The sequence below is a fragment of the Dermacentor albipictus genome, chromosome 3 (genome assembly GCF_038994185.2).
Source record: "Dermacentor albipictus isolate Rhodes 1998 colony chromosome 3, USDA_Dalb.pri_finalv2, whole genome shotgun sequence".
Lineage (NCBI taxonomy): Eukaryota > Metazoa > Arthropoda > Arachnida > Ixodida > Ixodidae > Dermacentor > Dermacentor albipictus.
In genome coordinates this window covers 147,866,348-147,878,995 of record NC_091823.1, presented here as the reverse complement: position 1 = coordinate 147,878,995, position 12,648 = coordinate 147,866,348, and the positions used below count along the sequence as shown (strand labels likewise).

Genomic DNA, 12,648 nt, shown 5'->3' with positions numbered 1-12,648 from the left:
AAATATCGTCGCAGTTGTCCCCGCAACAGGCACAGTCTTGATTTGAGCTGCTGGAAAGACCTTCGGTGGCGTTCTTTTATTAAAACATGACGTACTTGGGTTCGCCTTGCGTTTAGTTGGACTGCGCGGTCACGTTTTTTTTATTGATGCAATCGTGCTTCCGGCGACACTCTTTGTCATCTGTGTCGAAGTCGTCATCATGGTTACTGAAGTTGTTTATTAGTTGATGTTGATGTTTCTGATGTCACGGCGGGTGTTGCAGAGGTAGTGTTTGCATCAGAATAGGCGTTTGGTTTGTTTTGCAAATTGATGTGGTAATCTGTGGGTAGCTTGCACATTGTTCGCTTTTCGGAGACTTTTCTGGTAGCAAAATCATTGTTCCAGGCTTCACAGAAGACTCTTCAGAGGGTGCTGCATCGACATAATGAATAGACGCTACTGTCATATGGCAGGGTGCAGTGCTTGGTGCCTGCGACGCTTCTGCCGAGGCAGCTGCTCATGGGGGTGTTGTACGCAGAAGAAAGTTTGTGTGTTGCGAAGTGCTTCTGTCTCCGAGTGCTCATGATTCATCCGCTGTTGCTGAAAGTGCATTGCCTTCCTCGTGAAAAGAGCACATGCTGGTGCCGGTTTCCTTCTGCTGTCTTGGTGGGAATGGAATTGAATTGAATTGAATTTTTATTCTCCTTGAACAAATACACAAGGAAGGAGTAGCCACAAAAAGCTACTGAGATTAGTATCTTGACGAGGTGGCTGCCCCTTTACACAGCAGCAGCAGCAGTAGTTATGAAACAATTTTCATACAAATGACTGCTTTCATACGGACAATGGGGACAATGATTGCACAACGGAACATAAGCATTTTGCAAAATACAAAAAAAGCTTCACATTTATGAGCAAAAATATATGAAAGTAGATAAATAAATGCATCGTAATTCACAGGAACTGATCGCTCGTTGTTTTTCTAGACAACTGTGACACGTCTACAGATTTGTTGGCAAGGTTATTGAGCAGAGCTGGAAGAGTAAAAGCGATTGATTGTTTCGCATAGTTGTTTTGAGGAGTAGGTATGTGCCAAATATTGTGGTGACGCGTAGTGTATACGCCAATACTTTCTCTTAACTGAAATCTCGCTGTAAAAAGAGTCGTTCTTTTTTGTGGCCGAGCAGGCATACTGCTTTGTGTCTCTGCTAGAAGTAATAGTGCAGCTCCTTCCTTGACTGGTGTGAGTTGTACCGTAGTCTGAGTTAATGCAGCTTGGAATCCTTGATGCTAGATTACTGGACGATACCACAGTATAGGTGGCTTCAAGACGTGCGTCCAGTGATAAGTCTTTCTCGAGAAGATTTGAGGTGTCATGCGTGAACGAACCAATTCTGTGGAACACGGGCTGCGGAATGGGCTTCATAGAAGAATCGCGTTATATTGAACCAGACGGCGGGCCGCGCGTACAAGAAGCAGTGAACACGTTCGATCCTTCAGCGATGAAACCTCTCAGATGGCATGTTGAAAACTCGCATAGCGGCAATTTCTGCGGCGAGAACAAATTTGGGTTACGTTTGCTGTGGAAGAAAAGCAACATGGATATTGCGCAGAGAAAGGAGGCTCTACTTTCTCAACTGTGCGAGGTCAGATCATGCTAGGCGTGTGATTTTGCTTTGTCTTTTCGGGAGCGTCAACACGTGAGAATCTTGGTGACGATCTACTAATATGGGGCTTTCTTTGGCACTGATGATGATTGCTAGGCAGTGACGACTGTGACTGCCACGACACAATTGCAAGGTCGCTAGCTGTTGGATAAGGAGGTGTCTGCATCTTATATTTTAAATCAACTGATCATTTCTTTCGTAATTTTTTCTTGTGATTCGTTGTTTTCAAAGATGTGCATGAGGCAGCACCAACATGCCTAATCGGTGACGTATTCGCCGAAGTTTGATCCCATATTCCGTTCTGACCACGACCAACCATAAGATTGTCGTTGAGCGTTTGCTCCACGGTATCAATATCCCTGCTTTTAAGGTTTCTTCCTATATGTGCATAACTGTATTAATAATGAATTATAAATTACGTTTGTATCAACAATGAATAACTCTACGAATAATGGGGATTGCTGGAAAATTAAGGTAACCTATTTACAGAGTACCACATTACATGCGAAATCACGTGATTATGTAGTATTTCTGTGTAAGGGTTGATGCGTCATGACTTTCCAGTCCGCAGATTTGCCGCCTCGAGCCTCTTTTTTGTATGACCTGTCTGCTGCTCCCGCGCTCGGGCATAACCCTTCTTTTGGCTTGAATAATTCATTCAGTCATTCCCCACGGATGGTACTCAGACGCCAATAACATATATATATGACAAAGTTCGAGCTCTTTCTACCGTAAAAATGAAAGAAGCTGCCTTAAAGACTAAGCCCTTGTAAACAATGAATAGTATAATGTAATCCATCGTATACTAACCGCTGAAATCACCTGAAGGCTAAATGCTCACAAGTATTTTCTCTCCATAGGTGGAATATTTTTTATGCGAACATTGTACGAAAATTTATTTTCTTTGGCAAGGCAGCTAATGCTATAATTTCTGCTTCTAATTGCAAATGATGCGCAACGAGAGAACAAAATTCATGTTGCGTATTAAGTATTATAAATTTTTGGAAAACAACGAAAGCACAAGGTTTTGACTTCTCACGATCGTCTGCCTCGCAACCACACAATTAGCCTAGAGCATTTGCGCATTTTTAGGACATTTGTCTTTTTCTAGTTCCCGAAATACGATAAGTCTTTCTCTAAAAGATGATAAATTTATGCTAAGTCCATTCTATCATTCTGAGCTATTGATGTCATTGTGAACGTCGCCGAAGAAGAAGACCTGAAGTGAGCGGGAACACAAGGAAAACCAAACCAAACCAGAGTGGTTTTCCTCATTTCACTAAGGAACAAGGACAGGAACAGCGGACATCTGCTTGCCAGATTTCTCGAAGAGATGTTTGAAGGTGGACGCTCGGCTGCTAGCCGGACGCCGAAACGTCAAGAAACGAGTGGTCCCAGGTCAGCGCCGCAGAAAGGAGGTGCATCGCCAGAACCACCAGGGCAGCGCGTGAAAGCCTCCGCGGCCAAGAGCAACCCTTCCACACTGCGTCCTGCCTCAAAGATGAGTACAGCTCCCGGAACAACGGGAACTCAGCCTGCTTCAACACAACGCTGCTACTCAGCGCAAATTTCAGTGCAGCGAGCTGGTCGTAATCCTTCGGTAAAAGCGAGCAATGTTCCTGGAAGACCACTGCTACAGGACGCTAAAAAAATGGAGTTGCCTCGGTGGCACCAGACTCCAGATGAATGCGCCCGGAAGTCTTTCCCGCCACCAATCACGCCAGACAAGACCTCCACGCATCGCTCTGAAATTCCGCAGAACGTGAGTCGTAAGTACACAAGGTGCGCGCAAGAAAAGGATGATTACGCTGTACCTGTTGCTAATATGGAATACGTTTCGAAGCAGAAGGGACAAAAAAGTCGGGGACGGAAGTCTCAGGGTGCGGAACAAGTGCCTGTCGGCTTTTCGTTGTGCAATCCACACAAAAGCAGTGTTGCTCCACCGCGACCCTATCCTGAGGTCGCGGTTGAAACGAAGAAATGCATCGCCAAGCAACATGGTACTGTAACCCTTCCATCTCGAAGCCGCACGACAGCAGCGAAAAAGGCGGATTTCGTCGTTGTCACGGAAAGCGACAGTTGTGGTGGCGGTCCACCGAAAAGTTTCATTCCTTGCCGCTTGAGAGAGACAAGGGGGGACGCGCTCAGAGCCGCAGTGTCGCCTCCAAAACCTGCAAAGTACGCGACGCCCAGGACAGTGTCGTTTGCCCCAACACCTGCCGGTCCTGCTAAGAAGTCGCAGTCGACCTACTTACTGCGCGACGTTGAACGACCGGTTCTGCAGCCTTGTTCGGGATCACGAAGTTGCAAGCGGACGTCAATGGCAGGCATGCGCGACAAGCCGCATGACCTCCGAGTGCCGAGAAGCGTGCATCGTGGAGCAAAGTTCGATCCGTTCAAGCCGCCTTCCAAGTTGGAGGAGCTCGTCGGCACGACTTGCGCCAGCTACGCGACACCCAGCATTGCGTCTCCTCCAAGAAACAAGCTTCCAGTGAAGCGCCTGTCTTCATTTCCCGGACTTCCCAATTCCGAGACAGACGCGACACCGCAGAAGCCAGCGGCCCTGAACTTCTCAAAGCGGGATGAGATTGTGGCGATGCAAAAACTGGCTGGTGTTTGTCTTTTTCTCTGCATTATAGCCACCACGCTGTTTGTCGGATACTATGTGTCGTGGAGCATTCAAGACAGCGAACCAACCACATACAATCCGCCATTAACCAGCGACGGAAAGAGCGAAAATAATCGTTCACTGCCCTTCTTCCCGCTGGTCGTCGCGAACGAAAACTGGATCCAGTCGGAAACACGCAAATGATGTTGGCGGGCCGGAGGTTTGCGATACAGGAAGGGTCTCCATGCAAGCAGCGTCTGAAGACAACGGATCTACAAGTGTCGCAGTCTGCACAAGGACGTTCTCGTCACCGCGCAATGGAATCAGGCTTCTGTCCTAGATGTTTCATGGCTTACATTTATTATATAACCAATTAATTATATAATGACATTTAACAGTATATAACTTTTAAATGTCCTCGTTTCTGTGTTATTCCTCACGGCGAAGTTGTTATTGCGGTGGAAGGGATGTTGTCCAGTCTCGCATCCTTTGACAATATCGACGAGAATTCGTGAAACATAGCATTGCGGACGGGTAAATAAAATTTAAGAGTGACGTTGGCATTCTAGGAACCATGTACTGGTCAATGTACAACCCTGACAGATAGGCAAGTGTGTTGTGAGCAGTCCACAAATAGCTGTTAAGTACGTTTTGGGCCTAGAGGTGTTATTCAGCAGTAACACGTTACTCGTTACACGTGCCCACCTAAAGTAAACATACAATGAAACCCACGAATCAATGGAACATACTGCCTATTAGAGTATCAAACTAATGTGGAAGCATCACAAGATCAAAGATAACAATGAGTACATGGAGATCGTACATTTTGGGATTTTAAGGCCTACGAGTATGCTGAAAAGAGATACCACATAGACTAAAGTGAACTACTTCAATCCGTTGATTGCTTCAGTCTTGAGTTCTAACCCAAGACTGAAGCATCCAAGTCGTCCTCGATGCACACGCCTGTGCTGCGTGCGTTGCAAACTACGTGAACAAGGCCAATTAGAGAATGCCGAATCCTAACAAGGAGATACAAAATGTTATTGAAGAAAGGCAAGAGGCTTAAATTACTTCCATTGAAGCGTTGCGGCAGATTAATCTAAAGCTGCTCAATGTAGTGGAAGTGTAAGCTCAAGAAGCGGCATGGTTTTTCCTCAAATTGGCAATGTCATCCCAGTCTCAAGACATGGTCAGTGTCAATACTTCAAAGCGAGAACTCAGGATTCGATTCAAAAAGACAAATGAAGAAATGGAAAAAGGAAGACCGGATGAGTTCAGTACTAACGTCTGGAAAAATTCGGCTCTCGAGAGATATGAAAACATACGTAAAAATTTGAAATCAGTGTGCTTTGTATCGTATATGACCAAGTGTCGCCCACCAAGCGATACTTTAAGAGAACAACAAGCAATTCTACGGTAACAAGCCTACCCAAAATCCAATGAGGTAAATTTTAAACAGGAACAAGTGCCGTTATTCTTCTCATTTAATAAAAAGGTGGATATTCTGGATTCCATCAAATTTCTGGGGATCCTTGAAGAAAACCTTAGACGGAATAAGTACGGTGAAAAGAAATAATAGGAAGTAACAACGCACGCGAATGAGAATGTCAATGTAATTTGATGAACGTTCTCATCAGCTCGCTGGCTTTCTCCTTTATCCTCTTTAGCGGAAGCTAGATTGACTGTAAGCTTTCCTTGTGTGTTTTCTTAATGCATAAAAAAAATTGATTTTCTTTCGGCTTTTTCTTTTTGGATGTGTCCTGACTACTCATGTCTAATTTCTTGATACTTTCTTTATCTGTAACTTTTAAAATTGTCATACTGTATTGTTCAGTTTGTTTTATTGAGTCAACCTGACATTTACTTTCTATGCCTTGTTTTCTCCCACTGCTCAATTCAGTCTTCTTTCTCCCGTAGTGGATACGCAGCATATGTAAGGAACGTAATCATCATCAACAATGAAGAATATGACAAGAGGAAGCCATGATCGCAACGAGGAAGGAAGCCATCTTCTTGATCGGAATGCACCTCGTGAGTCTGGCTCTATTTCGTTGTAGCCGTACACTTTTCTACGTTAAACATACAGCGGTTTTGACAGGTGTTTAATGAAGGTGGTAATTTTTACTGCCGATCTTTCTTTTTACGCTCTGTGCAGGTCCCGAATATTTTCGGCGTGGCCCGCTTTTCATACGGCTTTCACCGAACCGCGTCAGGTAAGCTACTTTCATATTTATAGCGAACTTGCTAAACCTGTATTGCGCAACCCGGTCCGGCTGAGCACTAAAGAAGCCGAGGTGGTGGAAGTTAGCCGAGAGCACTCGAATACACGTTTTTGTGCACGTTATCCATGTGTGTCTTTCAGACGCGTCGAAACCCGTTAATAATTTTTGAGACTGATGCAGCGACGCACGCGAGGATGGTGTGTTGGGCTTCCGCCGGTGGCCAGCTCCTATGGCTCCCGCGCCCGGGCTGCCGCTTGAGGTAGCACGTTCTATCGCGGTACTTGCGTCCACAAATCTGTAAGCACGACGTGAGCGTTAAGCGGCACGTGAATACCCAAGCCGCAACTCGCTCGGCCTTCAGTTTTGCAAGCGCACGCTGTCGCGGCATTGAGCCGGCTCGCGGCTGGTTCATAGTACCCGGGGTTTGTGGTGCGGGCAACGCGAGAAGCTCCAAAGAGAAAACTTCGGCTGGCGTTCAACGAGTTTGATGGCACAAGGGCTGCATATATTAGGAACGTGCTGCTTGACGTGACGCCTCGTCTGAGCAATTAGCGACTGCAACGCGCGAAGACACGGTAGTTATACCTCACTTACAAATATGGCAGACGTGGCTGATTTGAAAATAAAGGCAGAGAGCGTGGCTTCTTTTGTGAGCCACAGGTGGCATGAAATGACTTCTACCAACAATATAGAGCCTTCTAAGTAACAATTTTTCGCCAACACCCCATTCTAAGTGACCAGCACCTTCTTGAATTGTACAAAGTTTCTGCAGCGCAATAACAAAAACCTGAGGCAGGAAAAGAACACGTAAACGGCAAGTTGATGTCCTTTCCGTGTTCCTTTCCTAACTCCGATTTTTTTATTCAGCTGCACAAGCTTTGTACAATTGCAGAAGACGTACCGACTAGCCCGTGAGCCGATTCATCTGGTCAGCGCAAACTACGTTGGCCTTTGAGAGGAACATATCCGACGGAAGTATGTAGCTGCTAGTGGCTGTTGATTACACAAAGAAATTGCTCAAAGCAGAAACTACACCAGGTGTTTCCGCCCAGTACAGCTTGGTATACAGTGCTCTTTGCGGTGCATATGACAAAGTAGAAAACTCAACTATTGAACTCACTGTGCTTGTTACTGTGCGGGAGCTATTAGTTTCCCTGGACTGGTGATTTACTGGTAGATTCGTCGGAAGTAGTCACCCACCGTTGGTTTGGCGTAAAAGCAGAGCTGTTCGACGCCCCGTGCCCAGTTTCAAGAAGCGAACACAAACGATGTGCCCTCTGTTTAGTCGAATGGCGACATCCTGCTAGTTGTGTCAGTTGTGTGGACATCTGAATAAGTTTCGAAATTTTCACAGTGCTTCCTTGGTCCTTTATTTGCCATACGCATGTTACGACCCGCGACTTATCACTTGGACCAATTTCACATAAATATTCATTTACTTATAAGACATTTACTAAGGGACATAAATACTTGCATAGTGTTGATCAATGTCTCTCGTCAGTTGGTGCGACAGCGTGCTGAGTACTACATATTTAAGCGGGAAGAAACATACTGTCTGAAACGCGCGCCTTCTTGCATTTCGCCCCCATCGAATTGCGACTGCCGCAGCAGGCATTTGATCCCGCGACGGCGTCCTTAGCAGCGCAAAGCCAAAGTCAATAAAAAACACGGCAGGTCGCCTCATATTAAGAACCCTACAGAGGGGGCAGACAGAAAAAAAGAAACATTTAGTGCTCTATCAGAGTACACACGCCATAATAAATGTGCCTCACAATTGTGCTATTTTTACCATTACTCCAACAAAGAAAAACATGATAAGGAGCTGAGTTACTGCTTGGCCTGTGGGGCCAACGGGTGTTAATGGGTGAATTAACCTCCCTACCTATTCACTGGTAGCCTCACATCTGCCGCTAGGTGCATTCGGCTCACTTGAATGCGATGCTCTGTTTCCTTTTAAAATTTTTTTTAAAGCATGCCTTTTAGGTCCCCGTCTCTGCGGCGAGCGTCGGCGGTGGCGTCACCAAGCGAACGAACACAGCGAAGAATGAAAGCGAACGCGGAGCGCAGTGGTGGATGAAAGACGCGAGGAGGAAAGAGTAGGGGAGTATGGCGAAAGCGTGAGGAGAAAAGCATAGCCTGACGATGGCTACGAGATGGCGCCAGAGTAGCGCGCGTCGTCTGGGAGGTCTGTCGGCGGCGGCTGCTGTGAATCGAGCCCACGCGTCACCCACGCGCTGGCTCTCGCGATCTCCAGGTTAGCGAGGCAATCGCGCCACACTTTACTCCATTTGCAATGCACCGCACAAGGCAAATTGTCTGTGCCAGCTAATATATCGCGAAATGAAAACATTTATAGAGCTGCGCTCAAATTTCCCTTTAGAGAGTATCGTAATCGTCGGTTTACTTTTTCGCTTCAAAAATTGAGGGCCGCTGTACGAGTTGTGGCCTGACAGGTCTATTGGACTGCATTTCGGTTGCTTGATCCGGGCACTGAGGAAGTGTAGTTTGAAGTACAATTTTAATTGCGCTTCTTGTCTTGAACGAGCGTGACCGCGCGTTATGTATTTACCATCTCATTGTCAGACGCGGCTAATACTGTGAGGGAGCTTTCTCTCTGTGCAGGACAAGGTGGCCTCGTATTGGATATCTGGCTTGGAGCCGAGTCTGTCACCAACGTTTGCACCGACGTGGTTATGATCCTACTTCTTTGGAGGGAGGTGTGAATTACTTTCACCTTAATTATCCACATCCAGTTTAAAGCATTGTTCTCTACAAAAATTACAATATTCTGAGCATTGTAACATGCTGAAGGGTGCATTAGGTGCATCAGTATAGTTCGAAGTTCCCTTCGATAAAGCGTTTGAGTTACATGAAGAGTATAATAATAAAACAGGTGCTCAGCATTATTTACACTCATATGAGTTGCGCATTTGGGTATCTCATGGTACCCATACCTTTCTACGTCAGAACTTTGCGGAACATTTTCCTTATGCCGGTTCGCACAAGTATTACAGGACGGTGATCTGGTTCTTTGCCAAAAGGAACAAAACATTGGTTTCGGCTAGATGGTTTATTCTTTCAGTATAGATAGGGCAGCGTGAAGAAGCGTGTACAAAGAAGACACCTAAAGAGGACTCAGCGCCCCTCTTGCTTACGTGTGTTTTCTTCATCGTGTTTCTTCGCGCTGCCCTGTCCATACTTGTGAAATTCAAACCAGGCAAGCAAAACACATCCAGCCGACCTTACTAAAAAAAGAAAATACCAAAAATGGGCGGCATGTCACCCGGCGACGTCTACTATACGCCCGACTTTCGAAATCTGGATTTTAGGGTTCGCACGCTGCGATCGCATACGTTTCCACTGAAAAAAAAGTTTGCATAAATATTGTGAAGTCGTGGTCGTCCACTCGTGCCAAAGAGTGTGTTCAATTAGCGCGAGTGCCGTGAAGCCTCACCTTGCAGTCTGTCTGATCGCAAGAGGAGGTGGACACAAATTTGCGATTACAGCTTAATTATGGCAAGGGGCTTTGCGAACGCAATAAAGAAAGCGTTGCCGATCTGCAGGAGAACCTGTTGTGGACGCGTGTGACAAATATCAGTTCATGGCATGCAGCACAGAATCAACAATATCATGTTAAAAATTATAAAAATTGTTTGCTGTCGCCTTCGCAATGTCGTCGTCGCAGGCAGTGAAGGGCACCAACAGCTATTGGCTGACTTTTGTTATCGCGAAAATATTGTTATTACTAATTTGAAAATCAATGAAATGTCGAAGTTTCGTCAAAGGCGAAGCATCGATTGCGATAGAAAATTTGTAGACAACCATACAATCTGAGGATAGCAAATTCATCGGCCGTATCAACTTGCAAACATTCGCTTGCTATCTAGATTAGCAAGCATGGGGTCAGCCCCTACAGCAAACGTGAACACATCCCATTGGATGGCCGCGGACACGCTCTGCCAAAACGCTGGCGTGAGAAAACGTGGTAGCAGCGCTTGGTGCTTTTCGCTTCAACGCAAAGCGAGCGCCGAGAACGCACAGCACGCGCAAAGCTGCGAGCCGTCGACGCAGCCGGACTCTGCCCTCAACGCAGATCACTTTCAATACAAGGCCGCGCTACCACACGCAGCCACCACATACGCATTTGCAGCCGGAGCCCCCAGTGCCCGCAACGCTGGGTGCCTTGCGCGAGACGAAAGACGGGGCGCTTCCTCCGCGCTCTCCTCCCTTTCGTGCGGACGAGATTAAGCCGAGATCGTAGGCTCCTCTCGCACGCTTTCATTCGCACATACAGCGTATGGCGTGCGGCAATGGTATTTACCGCCCTTGGACTTCGTGCGGAACATCATGGCGCCGGCTTCGGTAGAAATGCGCCTGGGGTGTCCATATGATTGCTAGCCAATAAAAGAAAAATAAATTTGCTTTATGCCGGGATCTAAAAAAAATAACGAAAGAAGGAGTTCATATTCGCGCTGCCAGTCTACACACAACAGTTCCGCCTAGGTGCATGGCCTCCAAGATTGCAGTGGCGTGCCGCGCGGACTCCACGGCCACCACGGGGTGGCGCGATGAGCCCTCTCGCCCGAAAGCCAAATCCCCGGTGTGACGCTCAACTTTTGGGCGGAGCCTTGTCCCCTTGCCGCCTCTCCTGTGTAGCTGCCAGCGCGCTAGTGGCGACGAAAGGAAACAGGCTCATCGGTGTGATGACTACATCTAGCCGAACATTTTTGAAACAATTTTGCGGCAGGAGGTACGTGAGACGACGTACTTTATTAGTAAGGCCGTTCTACGATTAGCTAGAAAAGTGATTTAGGGGCCTTACGAGGTGGCCTAATTTATTAACGCTCCAACTATCGTGTTCTCGAGAAAGCGCTACCTAAATTTTCGCCACCTAGTTTTAAAATATCGACAAAAGCAGTGTACAGGGTTAAATTCCGAGCAGTATTTTGCGCCGAATGCAGAAAAAATTATTTTAGTACCGAAGTTTATTACATTATGTAAAAAAATGAAATTGGATGATTCTGAAGAGGCGGGAAATACATGATTTTTTTTCCCACCGCCATGTCGCAGTTAGTGTAGTTAGTGTAGCACACTATGGCATAGCTGCTTGTTATATTTAATAACAGAGGTAAAGGGATTTACTATCACATCTAGCAGGTGACGCTGCCCTCACGCCTTTCTGTCCAGTATTTGGGACGCAGATTTGCACTATGCAATGCCACCCAGGTGACAAGTAAGGGTGAATGTGTATTACATAGCACAGTTTTTATTGGCAAGTGCAAAATGTATCCGTTTTTAACAAGGTGATAGTACGTTAGTCTATCAGCGTACATATTTGGCCAGGATCTCCCTTTTCCTAGCAAGTGTTTCTAGAAGGTAAAAAAATATTTGGTATCTTACGTCACTTCCATATTTATCTTAGAGGAGTGAAAAAATTTTAAGGCTCATTATACTGTACCGGCATAATCCACTGACCATGTCTTCCTCAAGCCCGTCATCCGCTTTTTTTCAAAGATGCCGTACCAATGATTATAATTTATTAACATTTGCGCGCACTTGTGATCCCCGATTATGTTTGTAGAAATCAAGTAAGCACTTTGGAACTAAATAGTGAGGTATTGGAAGCGAGAGAGAGACAAAATATGTCTTACTTGAAACGTTGATGGATGAATCTTAGGTTAGCGCTATACGAAAGAAGCTTATTGCAAAGTGAGCCAACAAAATTAATTTATTTAGTTTCTGTCATTCACAATTGTATTATGAATATTATTTGAAATTGTGCCGATGGAATGCGCTTGAAGGGCCCACCAGTTCCACATTGAAGCTACAGGAATGACCTTCAAGGACTGCCGTATCTATTTTGGCTGTCCCTCAAGAGTGCGTCACATATCTTGTGGCAGCTTTTAGTTCTCAGCGGCACCATCATTTGAAGTCCCTCATAATGCACAGATTGTATATAGGAGTCGATTTGTAGCGCTGGACAGTTTATTACAGGCTGCACAGCCGCGATGTGTGCGTTTTATTGATATTGTTACGTAAGAAGACGCAGATGAAAAGCTATATACAAGTATATTTACAACGTAATACGCCGCACTTGGCTAAGAGGCAACAGCCCACGCTAGCCTCCAATCGTCGTCGTCGTCGTCTTCTTAAGCGCCATGAGCCATCCTTC

At 46.0% G+C, this 12,648-nt stretch overlaps 1 protein-coding gene across 4 annotated transcripts in view; it reads left to right on the top strand.

Annotated features, from left to right (window-relative positions):
• LOC135896659 (uncharacterized) overlaps window positions 1-12,648 on the top strand; it is a 37,458-nt gene that overhangs the window by 5,054 nt on the left and 19,756 nt on the right. For 3 of the 4 annotated variants that reach the window (XM_065425143.2, XM_065425144.1, XM_065425142.1), the window contains exons 2-4: window positions 6,172-6,285; window positions 6,410-6,467; window positions 9,099-9,193. In XM_065425143.2, the coding sequence (XP_065281215.1) occupies window positions 6,238-6,285; window positions 6,410-6,467; window positions 9,099-9,193 (201 nt within the window). In that variant the 5' untranslated portion in view covers window positions 6,172-6,237. Of the gene's footprint in view, window positions 1-6,154; window positions 6,286-6,409; window positions 6,468-9,098; window positions 9,194-12,648 lie in introns of all 4 variants that reach the window. The other variant, XM_070536157.1, reaches the window with a different exon arrangement.